The following is a 21,800-nucleotide window of genomic DNA, read 5'->3' as shown; positions in this document are numbered from 1 at the left end:
AAAAAATGCACAGATAAATGCAAGAGATAAACATGCATAGAGCATTCTGGATTCCCTCCTTCCTTCCTTCCTTCCTTCCTTACCCCCCCCCCCCCCCCCCCCCCCCCCCCCCCGTGTTTAAGGGTGAAAGATCCTATTAATGAAAAGGCAAAGTTAGACATTTTAGTGCAGGGATATGGAAACTTCCAGCTGATGAAGGTACATTTAATTTTTCTGGGTCCTCTTCGCTCTTCCCCCACCGAGCCCCCTGTTTGGCTTTCTGGAGCCTAGCTGGGAGGGATGTTTCTTGCTGTCAGCCTGCCTTGATCAGGGAGCCAAGATGGCCCTCAGTGGCCTAAGAGATGATACCCAGATACTGGGAGCAGAAGGAACTTTGGCAGCTTAGACTAGGGGAGCCTGCCACACCAGAGGTGCTCTGGGCTCCCAGAGGCCTTTTGGGGAGCAGATCATTGGGACACCCAAAGCTGCCTGACTGCAGCTGCCTGGAGGTGGCTCCTCCTCATGTAAGCAAGGCATCCTTAGTCAGGAATGTTGCTCACCACATTGTGCAGCTGCTGCTCCTTCTTCCCTCCATTAGGTACCCTGGGGGTGACTCCCCACTTCCCCCTTTCCTGCCTCTCCCTTTAAATGTTAAACTCCTTGGGCACATGGGCTTTTTTTTTTTAACTAGTTGGATTCTCAGCACTTAGCATTGGTCTTGGTATATAATAGGCACTTAATAAATGGGTTTTTTAAAGTTTTTTGCAAGACAAATGGGGTTAAGTGGTTTGCTCAAGGCCACACAGCTAGGTAATTATTAAGTGTCTGAGGTCGGATTTGAACTCGGGTACTCCTGACTCCAGGGCTGGTGCTCTATCCACTGTGCCACCTAGCCGCCCCTTGCACTTAACAAATATTAATTAGATTTGATTTCTAGAATTGGTTTGAATCTTCAGATTTAAGGAGACAGTATTCAATCATGTTAGCTCATTAAATGAAATGTTTGTATGTTATAGGAAAAGGGGAAAAAATCCTGATTAAAAATAATAGCTGTATTTTTCTTTTAAAAAAATTTGTCACGTGTATCTATTACTCCATCCATCCAATTCTTACTCTTCCTCCCCAAATTTAAATGCCCTTTTTTTTAGAGAACACAATAAAGATAGTCAAGCAAAACAAAACTTTACACATTGGCCATATCTAAAAATGTCTCCCCCCCCCCCCCCCCCAATCTAAACCTGTAACCCCTCTTAGGAAGCAGACCACAAGCTTTATCACTAGTCCTTTGGCATCATGTTTGGTCAATCAGAGATTTTAGGTCTTTCAGAATTGTTTTTCTTGACTATATTTTCGTCAATTGATATAAATAAATTGTCAATTGATATAATTATAGTTATATCAATTGTTCTTCTGGTTCTTCTCATTTCACTCTACATGGGTTGATACAGATTCTGCCAGGCTTCTCTGAATCTGTTCCTTTCAGAATTCTTATGGTACAATGATATTCCATTATATTTTCAAAGCATAATTTGTTCAACCATTCTCCAATTGATAGCACATCTTTGTTTCCAACAAAAAAATGTTGCTATAAATATTTTTGTGCATATTTAGGTGTTTTTCCTCTTTTATCTCTGAGGTATAAGGCAAATGGTGATGCTGCCTTATCAAAAGTTATACAGAGTTTAGTGACCACTATTTACTTTTAAAACATGGGTAAATGCTGTTCTCTTCCATCTTATCTGTAAAATGAGGGAATTGGATTCACTCCTGTATGGTGGTATTTAGCCCTCAAATGTCCTGATTCCCATGAGGAACCTAGGGTCTCTTAGTTCCAACAGTACTGAGAAACCAATAGGACAAATTCTCTACTGTCAGTGACTTGCCTGGTTAAAAATTAAAGTTATTCCTTCTCCCCAACCCTGTATGATAATAAGAGCACCATCACCTTATGGTTTTGTAGTACTTTGGAATTTACTGTGTATTTTTCATACACAACATTACCAAGATAAATAACTGTTATTTTTGTTGGTTCAAGTGCAGCCGTCTGACCTTGTCTGTCTTCAATTCAAGAAACTTTGATAGATCCAGTCCAAGGGCTGCTTTTGTAGCCCTTAAATCCCTTCAGAAGCCTGGCTCCAGGCAGGCTTTGCAGAGTGGCTGTCTAGGACCTTCTCTCCTGGGGATCCAGGCTGCTCCTTGTCCAGGATATTTCATCTCTTGCACCTGTGCATTTTTACCCTCCTCCCCTCGCCTGGAATGCTGGCCTCCTTGACTTCTGCCTCTTGACCCAGGGGCCTCTTCTCTGCATCCTTGGCCTTCCCTCTAGCCTTCTCAGCCTCCCCTGGGCCCCCATGGAACCTCTGTAGACTTTTTGCTTTTCCCCAGGGTCTGGCTCCCAAAGTGCTTTTTGGTTGATGGATGGAGTTGAGCATCTGTTCACTGCTCTGAGCAACCAGCCTGAACTGGTTAGGGAGCAGTGTGGAAGCAGCTGCTCTGTTTTCAGGGGCAGTGTGGTGCTGCAGTGGAGGGGGCACCGGCCCTGGGGTCGGGAGGAAAGGAGTTTGAATCCACCCCCAAAGATCTGACATTCGATGTGGCACATCACCCAACCCCTTGCAACCAGGGTCTTCTCTAGTCATCCTAATCGGTAACTGCCCACTGAACCAGAGGATGTGAGGCCATTGACTTAGTACAGCCCCCTGCCCCCTTAAATCCAATTCACGTGCTTGTCATGGCTTCACCTCCCTAATGTCATGGTTCTCTTTGAGACTGAAGAACAAACATTACTGTGTTTTCAAGAATCTTCCCATCTAATGGATATAAGAATGCTTATTGGGGCGGCTAGGAGGCATAGTGGATAAAGCACTAGCCTTGAAGTCAAGAGTACCTGGGTTCAAATCCGGCCTCAGACACTTAATAATTACCTAGCTGTGTGGCCTTGGGCGAGCCACTTAACCCCATTGCCTTGAAAACTCTAAAAAAAAAAAAGAATGCTTCTTTGCACTCAGTATTTGGCATACAGAAGAATCAGAAGTGAAACAATCCCTATCCCCAAGGAGCTTATTCCTGAAGTGGGGAGGCAACATCAAGTCTAAATATAACATATATTACATATTTTGTCATTTTGGGAGTGTTGGCACCGGCAACTGAGAACTTCAGGAAGCGCTTCATGGAGAAGGTATCACTTGAGTTGAGTTTTGAAACAGGATGGGGTGCACTTTATACCCATGGAATATTATGTAGGAAATGAAAAACAATAGATAGTTCTGTGTGGCTGGAGGGTGGGAAGAAAACTGGGAAAGATAGGCAGGGATAAGTGTGATGAGCTGTAAGGGCCAAGAAATTTATCTTTAATCTTGGGGTAATAGGGAGCCACTGAAGTTCATTGAGGAGTGGTGACATCATATCTGGTTTAGAAAACATCCTTTTGGAGAGGAAAGATACCAGTAAGGAGGTTGTTGAGGCCAGAGACCATGAGGGCTGAGGTGGGGGACTGACTCTGGGGGTGGAGAGATCTTCCAAGCTGAGAAAGCCAAAAAAAAGAAAAATGATTGTGGCACCATTGGAAGGCAGAAGCTGAGGGTGACATCAGCAAATCCCAGTGACAGGGAGGCTGTTGTTGCCTTTGGTAGGGTTTGGGAGTGGGCTAGTGGGCAACTGGCAAGGATGATTCTCCTTATTCTCCCTGTGGAGAAAATAAAGTTCTGAAAGATTTGGGGCAGTAAATAGATGCTGCAGGGGCCCAAGCCCTGGGCCTGGAGTCAGGAAGAGCCAAGGGCAAATCCAGCTTCAGATCCTTATTGGCTTGGTGAGCCAGGGCTGGTCATGGAGCTCTGTTTGCCTCAGTTTCCACAACTGTTAATAGTGACTAGCTGCCACAGTGATTGTGACAGAAGCACAAGGTGATAATTGTAAAGTACTTAGTCCAGTGTCTGACCCGTAGTAAGTGCAGCAGTAAGTCTCCCCCCTTCAGGAATAAGCTCCTCAGGGACAGGGATTGTTTCACTTCTGATTCCATATGCCAAATACTGAGTGCAGAGAAGCATTCTTATACCCATTAGATGGGAAGATTCTTGAAAACACAGTAATGTTTGTTCTTCAGTCTCAAAGAGGACCATGACATTAGGGAGGTGAAGCCATGACAAGCCATTCAAGTGATATGCCCAGGGTTATATGATGACCTGGCTGGGAAGTCAGTTTAGGACTTGGTGACTCTGTTTCTCCTTTGCCGTGTACTTTCTCTTTCTCTCTCTCTCTCTCTCTCTCTCTCTCTCTCTCTCTCTCTCTCTCTCTCTCTCTCGATTCCCAACCCACTAGCAGCCACAGCTAAATGAACCAGGGACTAGTCAGCCTCTTCTCTTCTTCAGAGACTTTTTCTGGAAGGCCACAGTCATGTTAGAACTGACTAAATATAACTGTTTTACCCAAAAGATTGGACAAAAGGACAATTTTGAGGGCTAATCCTATTGGAATTATAAGAAACAAACTCTAAACAGAGCAGCTGTAAAATAAGAAACCTCTGCCTGGCCCCCCTCTCCAAGGGGCCCCTCAGCAGGAAGGAGGTGAGCGAGGATCAGGACCCTGGCCCCTTGCTGGCTCCATTTGATCTTCACACATTCATCTTATTCAAAGGATAGCACATGGTGTAACGTTACTGTAATATCTGAAAGTAGAGGAGGTCAGAGTTTTTGAGGGTAATTTGAATTCTTGCTCCAACTAGATGATTTCTTAGGATCAGTAGTTTTGCCTAGTATATTGTTCCTAAGCATTTATTCTCTCTTTCTGCTCATTCCATGTCCTCTCTTTTAAGAATTGTTCAGTGCTTCTCTGGTTACAGATGTAGGTTCTGTAGATTTTTGGACAAAAAAATCATCTCTTGAACCTGCTACTTTCAGTCAGACCAACTCAACACCTGTCTGTGTTTGTTATAAGTCTCATGTCTATTATAGGAATGTGTGCACAAGTGTGTTTGTATATGGTGGTGGGGCGAATCCAGCAGGTCCTAAAAGGGGAATAGCAACTGCCCTTGATGAAAAGATTTCTTTTTGCAGGCAGCCAGAGTTAATCCTTCCCAGTTTGACTAGAACAGCTGTGCGAGGACACCCTGCCTATCTGGAGGCCTCCCAGGGGCTTCACGTTGCCTCTGCGTTGGGGCCGCCTTCCTGCCCTGGCGTGCCGATCCTGCCAGCTGTCCTTGCCTGGGTTAAAGCGGAGCAGGAGAGGTGTTAAATGATCCAAGCACATACAATGTCATGAGAGAGATCCCTTTACTGCATGTATCAGTGTGACTTCTCTTTCCTTCACACGGCAGCAGGGCTTTGCCCTGTTAATCCCAGCACCTGTCTCTGCCTTGGACACGGAGAAGGACAGGGGCTGTGAGTGCCCGAGGAGGAATAGAGAAGCAGACCCATTACCCTCCGTGTCCGGGATTGGGGACGCTCCCTCTGACGCACCTCAGCCGGGCTCACCGAGGCCATCCTGGCTCTGGATGTGCTTTGCCTCTTGCTCTTTGGGACTGCTGCTGCCAGGAGCCTGCATGCCATCGGGGCCTTCCGGCCAGTTGCCCATTAAAAAGCTGTCACTTTCACTCTTTAAATTGTCTCTTGGCAGGAATTTTGGGGTCTTCTGAGCATCTTTCTTCTGGACAGTGCTGGATTCCACTGGGTGGGTGACCTGGCCTCACAGCACCCACATCATCAGGGGCTTCAGCTTAAGTTAGACTCTGCTGGAATAGACGCTGAACCAACTATTTTTTGGTGTTAGCCCATACAGAGCAAACAAGCCGAAAACTTGGAAGTTTCTAAAGTTTCTAATTCTTTCTGGTTGGTCCTTTGTTGGAAGACTTTTTTTTTTTTTTTTTTTTTTTGCTATGTATGGTGTGTATTGTATGGATTATCAATATCCAGTTGTCCAGGTAAGCAAAGTAAGGGATACAAGTGAATAACCTTTTTTTTTTTTTTAAAGATTTTCTTGGGCTTCTGTGCAGGTCACTCTGGTCCAGAGCAAACTACAAATTAAAGCTTCTTTGCAGACTGCTTCAGCAGATTTTGAGTTTTATCACCCAGGGGCCCCTGTGGGGCGTTTGGCCTTTAACTCTAGAAATTCAGAAATTTCACAGAGATTCTTGCATTTTTTTTTAAGTAACAGGGTAACTTGGGTGTTAAAAAAAAGAATTGGACTTTATTTCTTACCTTAATCTCAGGATTGGGTGGATAAAAGCGGGCTCATAAAAGTCACATTCAGTAGAGGGCACCATCTCCATATCTACAGAGAATTTTATACTGGTTTGCAGTTGGATGAAAGGAAAGTGAATTATTAATTTATAGCAAACTAAATTGAGTACAACTTAGTTCATTGTCACAGACTAGTGGTTATAGCTTCCTTGTTTGCATTTAAATAAGAGGGACTGCTGTGAGATGGTGGAAAGCCCCCTGGCCTGGGAGGCAGAAGACCTGGGTTTGAGGGCCAGCTCTGTCCAGGCTGCTACCTCGTGACCAAAGACAAAGCAAGTTTTTCATTTCATGAGATGAGGAGATTGGATCACATATTTTCTTCCAGTTCTAAAATTCTCACTTAAATTTAAAAAATAATTAAAGAAAATTTTAAAAATTAAGAAATATCTATATATGTATACACACATATAAGCACTTTCCTTAATGACTCCATTAATTATCCAAAAAGTAAGAATTGCCCTATTTCTAGAATGTTCTAGTCCCCTGATTCTTTGGTTTCCTCTTGTCTCTCAGATGGGGACTTCATGAATAGCACCATCTTTTGAAGACAGTTGGAGTAAATGGACATGTAGCTCTAATCCGTTTTTCTAGAGTGTTAATGGGGAGTGGAGAAGGGAATGACCTATTGATGAAACTTTTCTCTATGTCTGTGAATGGATTAATTTGTGGAATGGTCTGGGTAATCCAGGTCCTGCCTTTTCCTTCCTCCTGCATCCCCAATAGGAAGGCCAGGCACAGGGGAAAGGGGGAATTTATTCTAATATGCCTGGGTGTTTGGGTGTGCCCTTTTTTTTCTCTAGTAAGTATACTTTTCCAGTGAGCCAGAATAAGGGATAATGAAGTTTATTTTGCCAGATAAAGGGAAGTTTGGGGGCTATCTGGGAATTTCCTTTCCCTTTGTTAATTCTGACTCTCAATGCCACATGTGGTCGTAGTCATGGTCCTGCCTGGAGCCCTTTAGGGCTTGCTAAAGTGCCTGCTCCATGGAGCACTTTCCTTATAACTCCATTAAGATGGAGGAAATGTAATCTTGGAGAAGGTCAGGGAATTGGTGTCAAATGGGTGACCTTCTCCCCCCCCCCTCCCCCCCCAACTAGAGGAGGCCTGGCAAGATGGGAAGACATCGAGAGCCCTCCTCCAGGGCACAAGGAATTTGTGCCTGGGCCCTCTGCTGCACAGGCCCCCCTGACACCCAGGCCCCACTCCTCCAGACTTCTAGGAAGTCTCCTCCCAGGCTCCAGGGCTGCGTAGGGGCCGCGGTGACTCTAAGACTTTCCTGGGTGATCTCATTTGAGCCTTGGAAGGGAAGTGCTCCAGGGGTATTAGAGTGGAAATAATGGCAGCAGCTCCCTAAGGCCGTTATAATGCATAATGCTTTAAACACATAATCACTTTACCAGCTTTCAAATACTATGCATTTTAACTCTTCTTTCCTTTTCAGTCAGTTGCTATCCTGCATTTCAGCAAGCCCCTCTCCCTTTTTGCCAGACCCTGTGCTTTAAGCCGGGAGAATACAAAGAAATTCAGAGGACCACTCCTCCTCTCTGGGGGTTCACAGTGTGAGATATTTATAGACAAGAGGCTAATTGATTTAGAGGTGAGAGAAAATTAGAGGTTAGGTCCAGTCCTCTCCTTTTACTGGAGCTGAGGATACTGAGGGGAGACAGTTTGGCAAGCCCCCCCCCCCCCCCCCCCAATGAGAGCATAGGGAGGCTTGGCATTCATGCCCCTGAGCTCCTCCCCTTGTCCCAAATGGGGACGATAACAAGACCTTCTTCCTGAGGTCTCAAGATGAATGGAAAAGCTTTTTGCCCCATCTCCTTTCCCCTCTTCTCTCTCTCTCTCTCTCTCTCTCTCTCTCTCTCTCTCTCTCTCTCTCTCTCTCTCTCTCCCCCCCCCCCCCCCCCCCCCTGCAATTGGGTTTAAAAATGTGTTGGAGGGGATGTGCAGCTAGATGGCACAGTGGACAGAGCACAGGCCCTGGAGTCAAGAGGACCTGAATTCAAATGTGACCTCAGATATTTAGTAATTTCCCACAGGTTAGAGGTTGGAAGTAGCAGGACTGGAATTCAGATCCAGGTTTCCTGATTTCTAAATCATTTTTTCTTTATTATTGTTTTCTAAACTCTATCGTTCTCCAGGCACCTACTGGGCATGATTTGGAGAAAATCCAAAATTGTGCTCTCCCAGATTCTGTCTCCATAAGGAGGGGATATTATTAAGCTCTTATCCATTCACTTTCACTCATTTTTATCTCTGATCCCTTGGAGCTTAAAACAGTTACCAGCATATAGTAGACCAAGTTTGTTTTCCTTTACCTTTTTAGCTAGCAGAGCCTAGCTAGTTAGGATGGGATTTATGATGGGTATGTTTTGATTAGGGTTAGAAATGGGAAGGCAGGAAGGAATAGAGGGGGTTTCTGAATAATGGAGCCTGGCCAGAGGAGGAAAGGAAAGGGGGGAGGAGGCAGCTTAAGACTTTGAGACCCCCAAATGAAGGTACTGGATCTCTGGACAATTAGTGTGCAAGAGGGAAGAGAACACCTTGCATAAAACTGCTTTTGCCCCTTAGGGTCAGTCTGGCCCCAAAGGAATACTGCCACACTGACTCTGAGTGACTGGGGGAGTCTGGCTTGTCTATACAGGAGACACAATTGGTCTTTTCATTTTCCTACTCTGTTGGAGGTGGAGCTGCTAGGAGCAGAACAGGTAAACCATGGCTTGTTTAGTCTGCTGTTGATTTATTTAAATTAGTATTGATAAATCAGTTCTACTCACATTCTAAAGAAACCTTTTCTTTCCTTTTATAGAGATTGGGGAGCAAATTCCTCCCAGTTTGGTCAGTCTTAATAGCACTCAAGAGATTAAGCACTGCAATCACATTTTAATGTTGGGAGGAACAGAGGCAGTGAGGGGAGAGTAGAAGGCTTCTGGAATCAAATCTAGAGAAATCTCTTATAAAATAAAATACATCATGTTGCAAATATAAATAAAACATATAAGTTGCAAGGTAGATATATATATATATATATATGTATATATATATTTTTTTTTAGGTTTTTTTTTGTTTTTTTTGCAAGGCAAATGGGGGTTAAGTGGCTTGCCCAAGGCCACACAGCTAGGTAATTATTAAGTGTTTGAGACCGGATTTGAACCCAGGTACTTCTGACTCCAGGGCGGGTGCTTTATCACTGCACCACCTAGCCGCCCCGAAATACGTATACTTTTAAAATTCATGGATCCCAGGTTTAAGAACCTCAGACTGTTGGATTTTGGCTATAAATTCTATTTTAAAAATTATCTTCCCCCATTTTTTTTTTGGCAAGGCAGTGGGGTTAAGTGACTTGTCCAAGGTCACCAAGCTAGGTAATTAAGTGTCTGAGGCCACATTTGAATTCAGGTCCTCCTGACTCCAGGACCCGTGCTCTATTCACTGTGCCACCTAGCAGCCCCCACATTCATTTTTCTTTCACTTTGTTGAATTGAAGGGAAGGGTATTCAAGCAAATTGAACTCCCTCCTCCAGCAAGAACATGATACTGAAAGATTGCTTTTTGGATCACTGTTTGTGATACTAGAAAGGGATTAAAGCTGTTATCTTATTCTATTCTCACATTGCTTTTCTAGAAGGGATTCTGAATAGTAGAACTCTAATTTAAGGCTGAGAAGCTGTGGAAATGATAGGGCTTGCTATATTTGGCTTCCTATATATTAATATGAGGTTGGGGCCCAGTATGGTAAAGTGATATTATGCTAGATACGCTTCTGGGAAGATATTTAATGCCTGTGTCGTGCATCCTATTATTACCCTAGGCTAGAGTTTAGAGGAAGGCAGAGTGGTGTGAAGAGTTTTTATACTGGCTAGTTTTTATTATGCAGGAAATGCCATTTCTTTCATGTTGACACCTACTTGCATGTCTGAGACAGCCTGGGAAAGTGTTCCATATGAGAAAGCAGGGCCCTTTATTTCTAGACTCAGATATGGTAATGGCAGCTCTTGTTAGTTGGTGACTGGGAGGGAAACTGAGTCAGGCTTATCTAAAAATGATGTGATGCCCAGCAGCTTTGAGGCAGGAATGTTTCATCCCTAGGTGCCATTCAGCAGGAATGTCTTATGGCTGTCAACCTGAAACAGTCTTCTACTCCCCACTCCATTAAATATTGATGTTTTTTGTTTAGTAACAAGCAGGGTCCTGGGATATGGATAAGGATATTTGAGTTCATAAATTGTCAATGTTATTGAGTATTCATTGAAGACAGATTATGGGACCTTGACAGATGACAGCCCTGCCCTTGAGAAGCTTGCAGTTTAGCTTATTGGGGATCTAAGATGTGCAGAAATAACTATTTAATTCTCTTCAGCAAATCTTTATTAAATACCTACTTTGTGCATTGTGCTGATTGTCAAGGACACATAAATGATACAGATCTCACATTTGAGGAGATTATTATTTATTAGGAAGAACGTGATGAGTACAACAAGAAATGAGATTTGCAAGGTAGGCTATGCAAAAAAAGAAATTCAAAGTGCTAGTGGATCCTTTCACTTCAGCTTCGGGCATTCTGGAAGAACACTACCTTGGCTGGTCTTTGGATAAGAGAAAGGTTTCAATAGGCAGATATGATATTCATTATTGTTGTTACTCTGGCTTGTCCAAATGGTTGCAAAAAGTTGAATACAACAAAAATTCAAGTTGTAGCAATTGAAAAACAGAAAGTTTGTATCCCTTTCATATAATGAATAGCAGAACTTTTATCAAGGAATTTGACTGAAGCTCTATGTTCTTTTGCAAAAATGGAAAGCCACAGGACAGACAAGATCCACAATTATTGACTCAAATACTTCATAGTAGTGCATGAAGAACTAGCGAAGCCTGTTGCCATCTCCACCTGTTCCCATCTCTCTTATAGAAAGATAGCACATCATATTACCATAAAATTAGAGAGCCCTCTAGATGCAGGCCAGTTACATATTTATGTCCTTTAATTACACAAACAGTAAAATAGTATTTTGACTGAAGAACCAGAGGTAGACCTAAAAAACCCAAAAAACGATAAAGGTCAACAGATCCACCTGATAATAATTAGACAAACTCCCTAGAAGGGCTGCTAAATATTTATTCCCTTTGGTCATCACAGAGCCTCTGACTCAGTTCCTCACTCATGTCATATTCATGTACTGCAATGTGGAAAAAAGTACTCTGTCACAGTGAGACTACTAGAATAGTTGGTATCCTCATGAAAAATTGTTCTTCATTGTAAACATTCTTCAACAGTAATGTCTAGAACAATGGACATAAAACATAGCATTTTCCAGGGAGGAAATTTGAGCCTATTACTGTTCTTCCTGGCCTTAAATCCATTATCATTCAGTGCAGCTGCTATAATAAAGGAATTGAACCAGAACAGCTTCTTAACCACTTGCCATATATGAATTGAATCAAGCTGTAGGGATGACTCCTTTGTACAATAAATAGCTCATTCTTTCATATTTATGTGGAATCTTTCTCCATTGATAACAAAAGGTCAGATGGAGCTTGAATCTAGAGGTACAGCAAACCATTAGATGAAGGCAAAACAAGTTAGTCTCCTCCAGACAAGACATATAGAACAGAACAGTATCCAGGGAAAAGACTATGGCTGAAGTCTTTAAAGAAATTTATTGGAATTCTGTAATGAAAACTGGCAACAGTATTTAAATTGTGAAATTAACCATAACATATTTGGAAAACATCTACAATATTTAAAACATGGGCAGCTAGGGGTTGGTAAGGATATCTATGTCAAAAAAAATTGATAGCTCTTCTTATAGTACAGGTTTAAAACAGGTTTAAAAAAACCCTACAGAAAGGCTTTTGGACAACTGCAGACATCATTTCATTGAGGAATAGTAAAGGCTGATCAAAGGTACGCACCATGAACCTTGTCAAAGCCCACAGACACTTAATTCTGGAAGGAATGAAATAGCTTCTATCCAAGAGTGGCACCCAAAGACCTTCTATGGACAGCACTCACATGAACTCAACCAACAAAATATCAGGAAGGAAATGGCATGTTGACTGTCAACAGATTTTGTTTAGAAATGGAAGGGTCTGTGAGGACAATTTAGAACCAGATCCCTGAAATTATCAAAACGTGATTCTCCATCTGGAGCTTGGGCTTATTGAACAACGTGAATTATGTCCAGAAACAGTGGAGTCAGTGTAACATGCCTGCAGCCATCAAGTGAACTGGTGACCTTTCGTGGACCAAGAAGAGACAGATCTCAAACTCCAAACCTGTAAACACTTTGCTGGAATGAACTTCTTATCCCAGACTGATGGTCACAATCACCATATGTAATGTTGACCCCTCAAAACTTCAGATGTGCTCACAGGCCAAAGTGGTGAGGAAGCCAGAGGCTTCAAAACTCAGAGACTTGTCAGAAGAACCAAAAGTCCCGAGAGAGATACGGGAGAGCAACACGTCTGATGTGGACTGAGAATGCTTCAGAGAGCCCATGAGAGGTGAGCAGGTGAGTATCTACTTTCCCAGGACTAGTTCTGTCCAAATGTCACCAGGAAAGATGAGAACAGTAGGAATACTAATGTGAGGAAGGTGAAGAGTGGAACAAGCCTCTGATAGCACCTGCCCTATGCTGGGGACTTGTCGAGTGCATTACAGAAGTTCTAACAGAGGCCGACAGGTACGCGACTTGCTCAAGATCACACAACTAATAAGTTTTTAAGGCTAGATTTGAACTCTGGTCTTCCTGACTCCAGGTCTAGCACACACTTTAATCACTTGCGACCTCCTTACTGCCCTGCTCTGAGGCATGATGATGATGATGATGATGATGATGATGATGATGATGATGATGATGATGAAGTTGATAACTCATTTTCAGGGAATAACTAATATTAAAACTTGACTGAAGCTGTTGCAATATTAGGGGAGCAGTCTATGGCTCAGAGTGGTGGCAGTATGAATTAAGAGAAGGGTATGCATTTGTAGAACAGTTGAGGTAGAATTGATATAATAGCAACTGATATTGGGGTGGGGGATTGAAGGAAATGGAACAATTAAAAATGCCTCCAAAGTTTTCATTCTTGGTGACTTGAAGGATGGTGGTGCTATCAACTAAGTTAGGGTGATTAGGAAGAGAGTAGACCTTTGGGAAAAAAATGAGTTCTGTTTTGGGCATTGAGTTAAACATGTGGGTGGAGATAGCCAGCAGGCAAAATTCTTGACTAGAAGAGATAGGAGCCAAATATCTAGATTTGGGAGTCCTCTGCAGAGAAGTGACCCTCGCCATCTTGAGCCTTCCATTTTATCATTATTGATATTACCTTTTTGTATGTCCTCCTCAGTCCAGCCAAACTGGTTGTCTTGCTGTTCTGCATACATTTAACTCTATTTCCCACCTTCATGCTTTTGTATAAGCTGTTCCCCCAAGCTAGAGTGCTCTCCTTTCTCACCTCTCCTTATCTATCAAATGGTCAGTTGAACTAGCTAATATCTGAGGTCATTTCTAGCTTTCAATCCTTTGAGTGGCTCTTGGATGCCAACTGATGATTTGAACCTGTCCATCCTGTAGTTTGGATTCTTTTCCTGTAAGTGCATCCTTTGCATTTGTGCATATGGAAACCTGTCTGCCTCTTTCTTGCCTTCTTGTCTTGAAAGATCTTCCTTCATTTTATCCCCATCTCACTGATGTTCCTTTACCTAGAAGAGTTTTATGCCATCTGCAGAATTGGAGATTTCACTAGGTGTTTCCTCCTCCACTTAGAAATATGCCAAATCACTTATAAAGATGGTCAATAATGCCAGTTAAGGAAGCACATTGTTTATATTTCACTTTTGTGAGAAGGGTCTGTTTATCCTTACTTTTGGTTTCCTTTTTCTGAATCAGTTCCCTGTCTACAACTGTCCAGTTGTAGACATTCTCGGTGATTGATTCAGTTTTGGGGTGGAAGGTTTAAATACAGTGCATTGATCACAGGCACTGATTTCCTTTCATCCACATGCTTACCTATCCTCTTGAAGTACTCCAATGCATGGGAACCAGATTAAAATGTAATTGGGAAATATCGAGCAAAATAAATAAAGTACAATAAAACATAGTTAACATGACATTTTAAAACTAAATTAATATGTGACCCACTGGAATCCTTATTTATAGTTTGATGCCCCTCTTCCAATTTCTATTTGACACCACTGTTCTAATACATGACAGTAAAACTTTTTTCAGAACTAAAATTATTAATTTGAATATTTGATAATATTTTTGGACATTATGTGACCAAGAGAATATTTGCGAAGAGATGGTAAATAAAAACAAGGCTGAATGTCTACTTTTGGTGTTGTTCAGTCATATCCAAACTCTTCATGACCCTATTTGGGTTTTCTTGGTATAAATAATGGTTTGCCATTTCCTTTCCCAGTTCATTTTACAGATAAAGAAATTGAGGCAAGCAGAATGAAGTGATGTAATAATAACCAGGTCACACAGCTAATAAGTGTCTGAGATGGAATTTGAACTCAGATCTTGTCTCTAGGCTCAAGCGGTTGTAGTAGTAAAAGAAGAAGCATTTATTAAGCTCCCAGTATAAACAAAGGACTCTGCAAATATCCTATCTGGCCTTCTCAGCAACCCTGGGAAGCAGGTGACCACTACCAGCCTCATTTAGAGTTAATGAAACAGAGAAAAGCAAAGATGAAGTTACTTCTTCATGGGCACACAATTAGTAAGTTGTTAGAAGCTGAACTCGAATTTTATATACACCCAGACATAGACACTGGCAGAAACAAAAATAATAGTTAACACTTATTTGAAACCTATTGGATGCCAGATTTTGCTGTCATCCATAATCACGTTCTCATTTGATTCTCACAGATGAAGAAACTAAGGCAAATAATGTCACACGGCTAGCAAATGTCTGACTCTAGCCCAGTGCTCTGTACTACCTATCTGCCTCTGTGTCTTTTAGGAACAGTAAGATATTATTGAAATTGCTGAATTTAATTGTAATTTTGTTTTCTCTGAAGAAATATATTTTTTCCCATGAAAATTTTTATTGTAGTTTCCAGCTACATTATTCCCACATAAAATGATCCAACAATTAGACTCAGGTTGTTTATGAACCCATAACTGGTTTGATCAATTAAATTATAAATATGATTTGTCTGCTTTTTTTCAAACAAATTAACTAATGCAGTCTAGTGTTTGAACCAGTTATGTATGTGTAGATGAAACGAGGAAAAATCCTCTATGTTAATATCCTATCAGTGCCCTTTTGTGGAAATAACACCAGATATCCCTCTGTATTTAGGATTGCCCCCAAACTTGATGTGACACTTGAATTGCTTACCCCTTCTGCTTCCGATCTCCAGGTCTGGTATAGTTTTTATGTCCTCATGGATTGCCCCTGACCAAAATCTATAATTTGAAGACTTAAGCAGAATAAATCTTACCTAGATTTCGAGTCAGAGAACATGCCAGTTACGTTGGGCAATTGAGAGAAGCCATCCGGGCCTTAGTTCTCTCATCTGTGAAATGATGGTGCTGGATTAGATATCTTATGTGCTTACTTCTAGCCTATGAGAAACTTTTTCAGAGATTTTGTAACCTTCACCTATTAATTGATGTTTGGTGAAGTATAGTCACTGAATCTGCCCTTTTTATCTCAAAATTTAAGCACCTTACCTAGTAGGCAAGGTAAGATTCATCACTATTATTCCTAGGTAATCTTTGGAAACAAATGTGATGGAGTAGAAGAAGCAATGGATTATGAATTCTAGAATGACTTCAGTTGAAAATTTGCTTGTGTAACATTGGCAAATCAATTCTCAGATTTATAGGGTTCGGCCAGAAGGTTATCCATGAGGACACTAAGAATTTTATGTATTAGGATAAGGGATTTTATATTTTAAATGTTATTTGACTACTTTCAGTTGAATCTGCTAATTGATCTGCTCTGCTTAAAAAGGATTGATTAAGCGGAATCTGCCTACCTTGGAATCCTCAAATAACTAGACAGTTTTTTTCTCCATTCTACTTTTATGGAGGAGATGGATGACAAATGATAGATTTGTCAGTGTCACAGATTTATTTTTTATAAGTGAATTGTAGGGTGGCTAACCAATATTTATTCAGTTCAAGTCTCCATATTTTCCATATCTCCACCACTATTCCATTCAGGGAAAGTAACCCTAAAAAAGAGTAACCCAAACCCATGAAAATCTTGAATTGATAGCATAGAAACTCTTGGGTATTTTTTTTTCTCTTTTGTCTTTGTATCCTAGCAATTAGTGTAGTGACTGGCACATAGTGATTTACTTGATTAGAACTTAGTGAATCTTCAGTTAACTCAAAATTTCAGATAAATAAGAGAACTCCTTTTCTCAAGCAGTTTTTCCTTTAGAAGCTTTAGATAAGGGGAACAGCATCACTTCTTTATTCATCTCTGCTGATAAAAAAGGAAGGCAAAAACAGTCTCTTTCTCCTAGGAGGTCTCCTTCTTTCTACCAGACAGACAGTGCATCAGCCACTAACCAGTCCAGCTGTCCGGCCAATTGGCATGGGGCTTTGGCTTGCTCTGGAGGTCTCACCCATGTTGGGGATGGCAGACTTAGTGGGGACCCCTGACCAACTTCAGGACTCTGTGCCTCATGCCAGCCAGCAGCCTCCACTTCCCTAGGAGCTGGGGTCCAGGATGTCCTGCCAGGCTGAAGGGCAGCTCCCATTCAACAAATCTATAATTACATATGCACAAGCTATAGATGATATAAATGCAAAATAATTAACAGAAAGAAGACAGTAAGATTAATAAAGACGGTGAAAAGTTTCTTGTAGGCAGAATTTTATCTGTGACTTTTCAGAAAAGTTATCTCTAGATAAGCTCCAGACTTGGGGGACTACTCATGAAAATGCAGTGAAAGGGAAGGAAATAAGCATTCTGTAGAGCCTATTCTCCGCCTCACACTATACAGCTCCATTGTGCATCCTGGAATCTGGGAGATGCTGTCTTCTGAGAGGATCATCAAGGAGCTCAGTATCACTGGTTCATAGGAGCGTGCTGATGGGAAGGCAAGGCTTGGAAAAGGAAGAAGGGGCCAGGTTATTGAGGTTAGAAAAGATTTTATATTTGATGATGGAGATAATAGAGAGCTACTGGAGTTTATTAAGTGGAGTAATATCGTAGACTTGTGTTTTAGGAAGATCCCTTTGAGAATTGAGAGGAGGACATTGTAAAAGTCCAAGTTTGAGCTGGTCAAAGTAGAGCAGTGGAGTATCCATAGAGTATGTATGAAGGAGAGGGAAAGAGAGTGTGTGAAGGTGATGCCGAGTTTCAGCCTGGGGAACCGCAAGGATGGTGCTGCCCGGCAACAGTGAGAAGGGTTTTGCTCAGGTGAGCTCATGTGGATGGAAGGTGTCTGTGGGACCCATCGGTCCGTTAGGGCCCGAAGCCCGAGTGGAGGAGGCCGGAGATGGGGCAGCAGCCCGGAGGGTCCTGAGACTGCCCTCTCCAGTCCCCGTGGTCCTGCGGGCAGGGGCTATGCCAGGCCGTGCCAGCCCAGTTAGGACTGGAGCTGCGGATGCGGGGCTGGTGAGAGCCCATCAGGGGAAGAGGGGCCAGGACGGACCTCCAGGACCTGGACGAAGACCCACGGGGCAACAAGGAGCTTGGGGCGGGTGGGACCCCGGGGAGGACCAGCGCTGCCCGCCGGCCAGCCGCGTGGGGACCCCCTGGAGGCCGTGGCCGCCGGCGCTGCCCGGCCCCCGGAGGGACCGGGAGCCCCCTCGCTCCCCTCGGACAAGGGAAGTGGGGTGATGGAGGGGCGCCGCTGGGGGACGGCCCCGAGGGGCTTCGCCCCCCTCTCCGGTGACATCCTCGGGGCCCCTCGGCCCCTCTTTTCCTCCTGGGCCGCCTCCGGCCCCGGCCCCCGCCTCTCCTTGGCCGCGCCTTCAGCCCCGGAGCCGTCCCCGCGCCCCGGGGCGCCGGGCTCCCCGCGCAGGCCGAGGGCGGAGCGGGCGCGCCTGCGCAGGAAGCCGCCGCCGCCCTCCCTTTCTCCTCGCCTCCCGGGGCTCCCGGCCTCTCCCCTCCCCCTCCGGACGGCCATTCCCCAGCAGGCCCGGCGGGGGCGGGGCCGGGGGCGGGGCCGGCGCTGATTAATTACCTCGGGCGTCGGGGGCGGGGCCTGCGCGGCCATCTGCCTGCGATATGGGAGGGCGCCGGGGGAGCCGGGAGGGGGCCCGCCTGCCGGAGAGGAAGGGAGGACGGAGGGAGCCCTAGCCCGCAGCCAGGGGAGCCGGCCGCGACGCGAGCGCCCTCGGGACCGGCCTGCGGAGGGCCGGGGGAGGCCAGCCCCGCCGCCGCGCAGCCCCCGCCCGCCGCCCGCCCGGCCTCCGCCCGCTGGGTTTATGGAGAAGAAGAAAATGGTCACTCAGGTGAGCCGCCGCCTCCTCCGGCCGGCCCGGCCCGCTCCGGGGCGGGCCGGGGCCGGGGCCGGGGCCGGGGCCGGGGCCGGGGCCGGGGCCGGGGCGCGCGGGCCTGCCTTCTCGCCCTTCCCCGCGCCCCCGGTGCCGAGCAGCTGCGGCTCGGGAGGACCCCGCGGGGCCTCGCCGCCTCTTTGTCTGCCTTCCCTCGGCGGGCCGGCCGCGGCCGGGGAGCCCCCGGGGAGCAGGTGTGCGGCCGGCCCGGGCCCGGGCTCTGCCCGCCGCAGGCTCCCCCCGGCCCGGCCGCTTGTGCCCCGGCGGGGAAGGGGCGCCTGGCAGGGGCCGGCGCGGCCGGGCGACGCGCGCCTTGGGAGGAGGTGGCCGGCTTTGGGGGTTCTTTTCCCCTTCTCTCCCCCTCTTCTCCGAGTCACCACAGGAGGGCGAGAGGGGGGCCGGGAATGGTGGAGGAGGATGGAGCCGGAGCCGGAGCCGGAGGAGCCGGGATCCTGTTCCGTTAAATGTTATATAATGCCCGCAGTGCCGTGGGGAAGGGGCCCGGGGCCGCGCTGGCCCGGCCCGGCCGCTCCGCCGCCCTCAGCCGCAGTCCGACCGGCTCTGCTGAGACCCCACAAAGAGGGGACCCAGCTCCGGGCGCTCCTTTGCCCCAGAATAGACCAGCTGCTCGCACGAAGCCTCATCTAATTTTCATGAGCTGTCTGCAGGGTAGGGGTGGAAACAAGTCCCGCCGTCCTCAGGTCTTAGTGCCTTTGCCGGGGACCTAAGAGGCGTGCACCCCCAGAGGACAGCGTGTGTGGGGGCCGGGGCCAGAATGCCACATACAGACCACAACACATGTCGGCCCCCTAACCATCAGGGAGCTTAAAAAAAGCAACCAGAGCCGGGGAAGGAAGGAAGGTGAGACAGTGGAACCCCAAAAGAGGGTTTAGGGCAGACTGCGTTTCTGAACTTTTCTTGGTATTGTGGGCATCGTGGCTCTCTGGAGATCTTTTTGGGGACCCCTTCCTAGAATTGTGTTTTTTAAACGTATAAGCTGCAATTGTAGGATGACCAAGGATGGAAGAACTCCAGGTGAGGAACTTCTGCTTTACAGAATTCCAGTAGTATGGATTTCTTTGGACCTTAACTGCAGAACAGATGGAGAGAAACTTTGCCCATCCCTAATTTAAGCCTCGGTGCGGGTGGCTCCTGTGCCCAGTGTGTTTTCATTGACCTTGAGGCATGATCATGTTGGCATTTGTATTTTGGGTGGACATGTAACTTATGCATGCTTTACACTCCGAGAGAGATGTAGGTTCCTTTTTATTGTAGGAGATACAGGACTTTGTGGATGCGGGAGGTCAGGGACAGGCAGCGACCTGCCAGAGGAAGGGCTTGCCCCGGTGCATTTATCAATAGGATCTGTGCTGCACAGTTAAGGCTTGGCAGGTTGAATTGTTCATTGTGTCCATTGGGGTCTTATGTGGCCCGGTGCTTTTCATTTTCAACAGACTATTTTTACTGCGTAGTGAGACTAAACCTTTGCATTTACAGAGCCCAGGATTGCAGGAGTCCTTGTTTCCTCAGGTTTCACACTGGAAAAGGGGGTTCAAATAGATTTATTTGTTCAGTATTTCATATAGCCCTTTGGGCCCAAGACGGTGTTTGCTGCCGTTTTGTGCAAAGCCAGTAAGGAAGGAGGCCTGTTCTTTCTGAGTGAAGACAGCCTCATAATTTCTTAAATGAGTATCCAGTGCTTTCCGTAATAGGTGGTTTTTGAACATTACTTTCTCAGGATTGGGGGGCCCTAGGGGACATTGGGACATAACATGGAATGTCAGACTCTTTTGATTTTCCAGTTTGGCTATACTCTCTCCATCTCCCCCCCCCCCCATTAAAATTCCTCATTAAAGAATGACTTTCTGTAGGGTGGATAGGGATGGTCAGGGTAGGTGATGTAAAAGATAATGCCAAATGTATTTAAGCAGAGAACTGAACGGTGCTCAGAAGTGAGGGGAGCTTGCAGGCAGGGCAGCTGTCCGTGTGGAATGGCAGAGGAGCCTTCCAGATCCTCAGGCTCCCCATTTGGGGAGGGGTCCGTGGTGGAGGCAGGGCTCCTTCTCATTCTGCAGACTGTGGGGCTGCTCAGAGCGGAGGGCAGCAGAAACAGAAAAACAAACTAGTTGCAGAGAACTGGAGCCCTGGGTCATCAGTGGGAAATGCCCTGCCCAGCCCTGCCCTGCCCTGCCCTGCTCTCCTTTCTCCCAAATCCGTGAGAATGAATGAGAAGCCCCCTCCCCCCAGGGTGTGTGTTTGTGTGTGTGTGTGTGTGTATGTTTGTGTGTGTATGCTTGTGTGCGCGCGCGCGCTAATTGCAGATAAAAGGGAAAGTGCCAGGCGGAAAGGAAGCACTGCGTCCTGGATGTGCCGGGATTGTTTGCTCGCCAGTCCGCGAGCAGCACAAAGCCCTCCCTTTCTTGGACAGTCGAGTGCCGTGCTGGCATTTTCTTAGGAATCTGTTTCCCATCAGGACCGCTGGGGGGTGGGGTGGGGGAGGGGAGAAGGTGTCGGGAATGGAGGAGGATGGCCGAGGGGTCGCTGTGTCTTTAAGCCGCCCATGCGGCGGAGGCCGGGGAGGGGGCTCTTTTGTGAGGAGCGCCGGAGCCATTGTTCCCGGGCCGTCCGGAGCCGGGCCCAGGTCTCCCACCTGAGAGCCCGGAGGGGCGGGCACAGACCCCTCCCCACTCAGCTCCGACTCCGCCCACCCCGCCTCCATCTTGGCGCCGCTGGCACCCTCCCTGCCCTGCATGGGGGCTCCTCCGGCCGCGGAGCGGGCTCCATCTTGTGTCCCTGCCGCCCCGGGCCCCGGGCCCCGGGCCTCCCCGCTTACCTCGGCCCGGCCCCGCGGGCCGATCCCCCGTGATCCAAGAGCAGCCCCCCTTTGCCCAGAGATGCTTCTTTCTCTCCTCCGCTTCTGGGACAACCTCCCCAAACAGCCTCTGCTGCGGGCAGGCCTCCTCATCTTTCCTGAGGGGAGCTCCGAATTCCATAAATGGCAAACTGATTAAATCAGGCTGTTCTCTGACTCACTAAACGCGGCTCCCTCCCTCCCTTCCCCTGGCCCTCGGCCTCTCCTGTATCTCCTCAGCATTGAGAGTCCAGGCCAAGGCCAGGT

At 46.1% G+C, this 21,800-nt stretch overlaps 1 protein-coding gene across 26 annotated transcripts in view; it reads left to right on the top strand.

The window, feature by feature from the left end:
• The window catches only part of RBFOX2 (RNA binding fox-1 homolog 2), a 282,975-nt gene that overhangs the window by 164,071 nt on the left and 97,104 nt on the right, over window positions 1-21,800 (top strand). The window contains exon 1 of one of the 26 annotated variants that reach the window (XM_074226812.1): window positions 134-5,893. The exons of 22 other annotated variants lie outside the window; for them this stretch is intronic. In XM_074226812.1, the coding sequence (XP_074082913.1) occupies window positions 5,849-5,893 (45 nt within the window). In that variant the 5' untranslated portion in view covers window positions 134-5,848. Of the gene's footprint in view, window positions 1-133; window positions 5,894-7,296; window positions 12,725-18,534; window positions 18,641-21,773; window positions 21,799-21,800 lie in introns of those variants that run through there. 3 more of the 26 variants (XM_074226817.1, XM_074226814.1, XM_074226823.1) reach the window with 3 other exon arrangements.

Source organism: Macrotis lagotis, chromosome 2, assembly GCF_037893015.1.
Source record: "Macrotis lagotis isolate mMagLag1 chromosome 2, bilby.v1.9.chrom.fasta, whole genome shotgun sequence".
NCBI classification, from domain to species: domain Eukaryota; kingdom Metazoa; phylum Chordata; class Mammalia; order Peramelemorphia; family Peramelidae; genus Macrotis; species Macrotis lagotis.
Note: the sequence above shows the minus strand (reverse complement) of the source record. Positions and strands in the feature narration are given on the sequence as shown.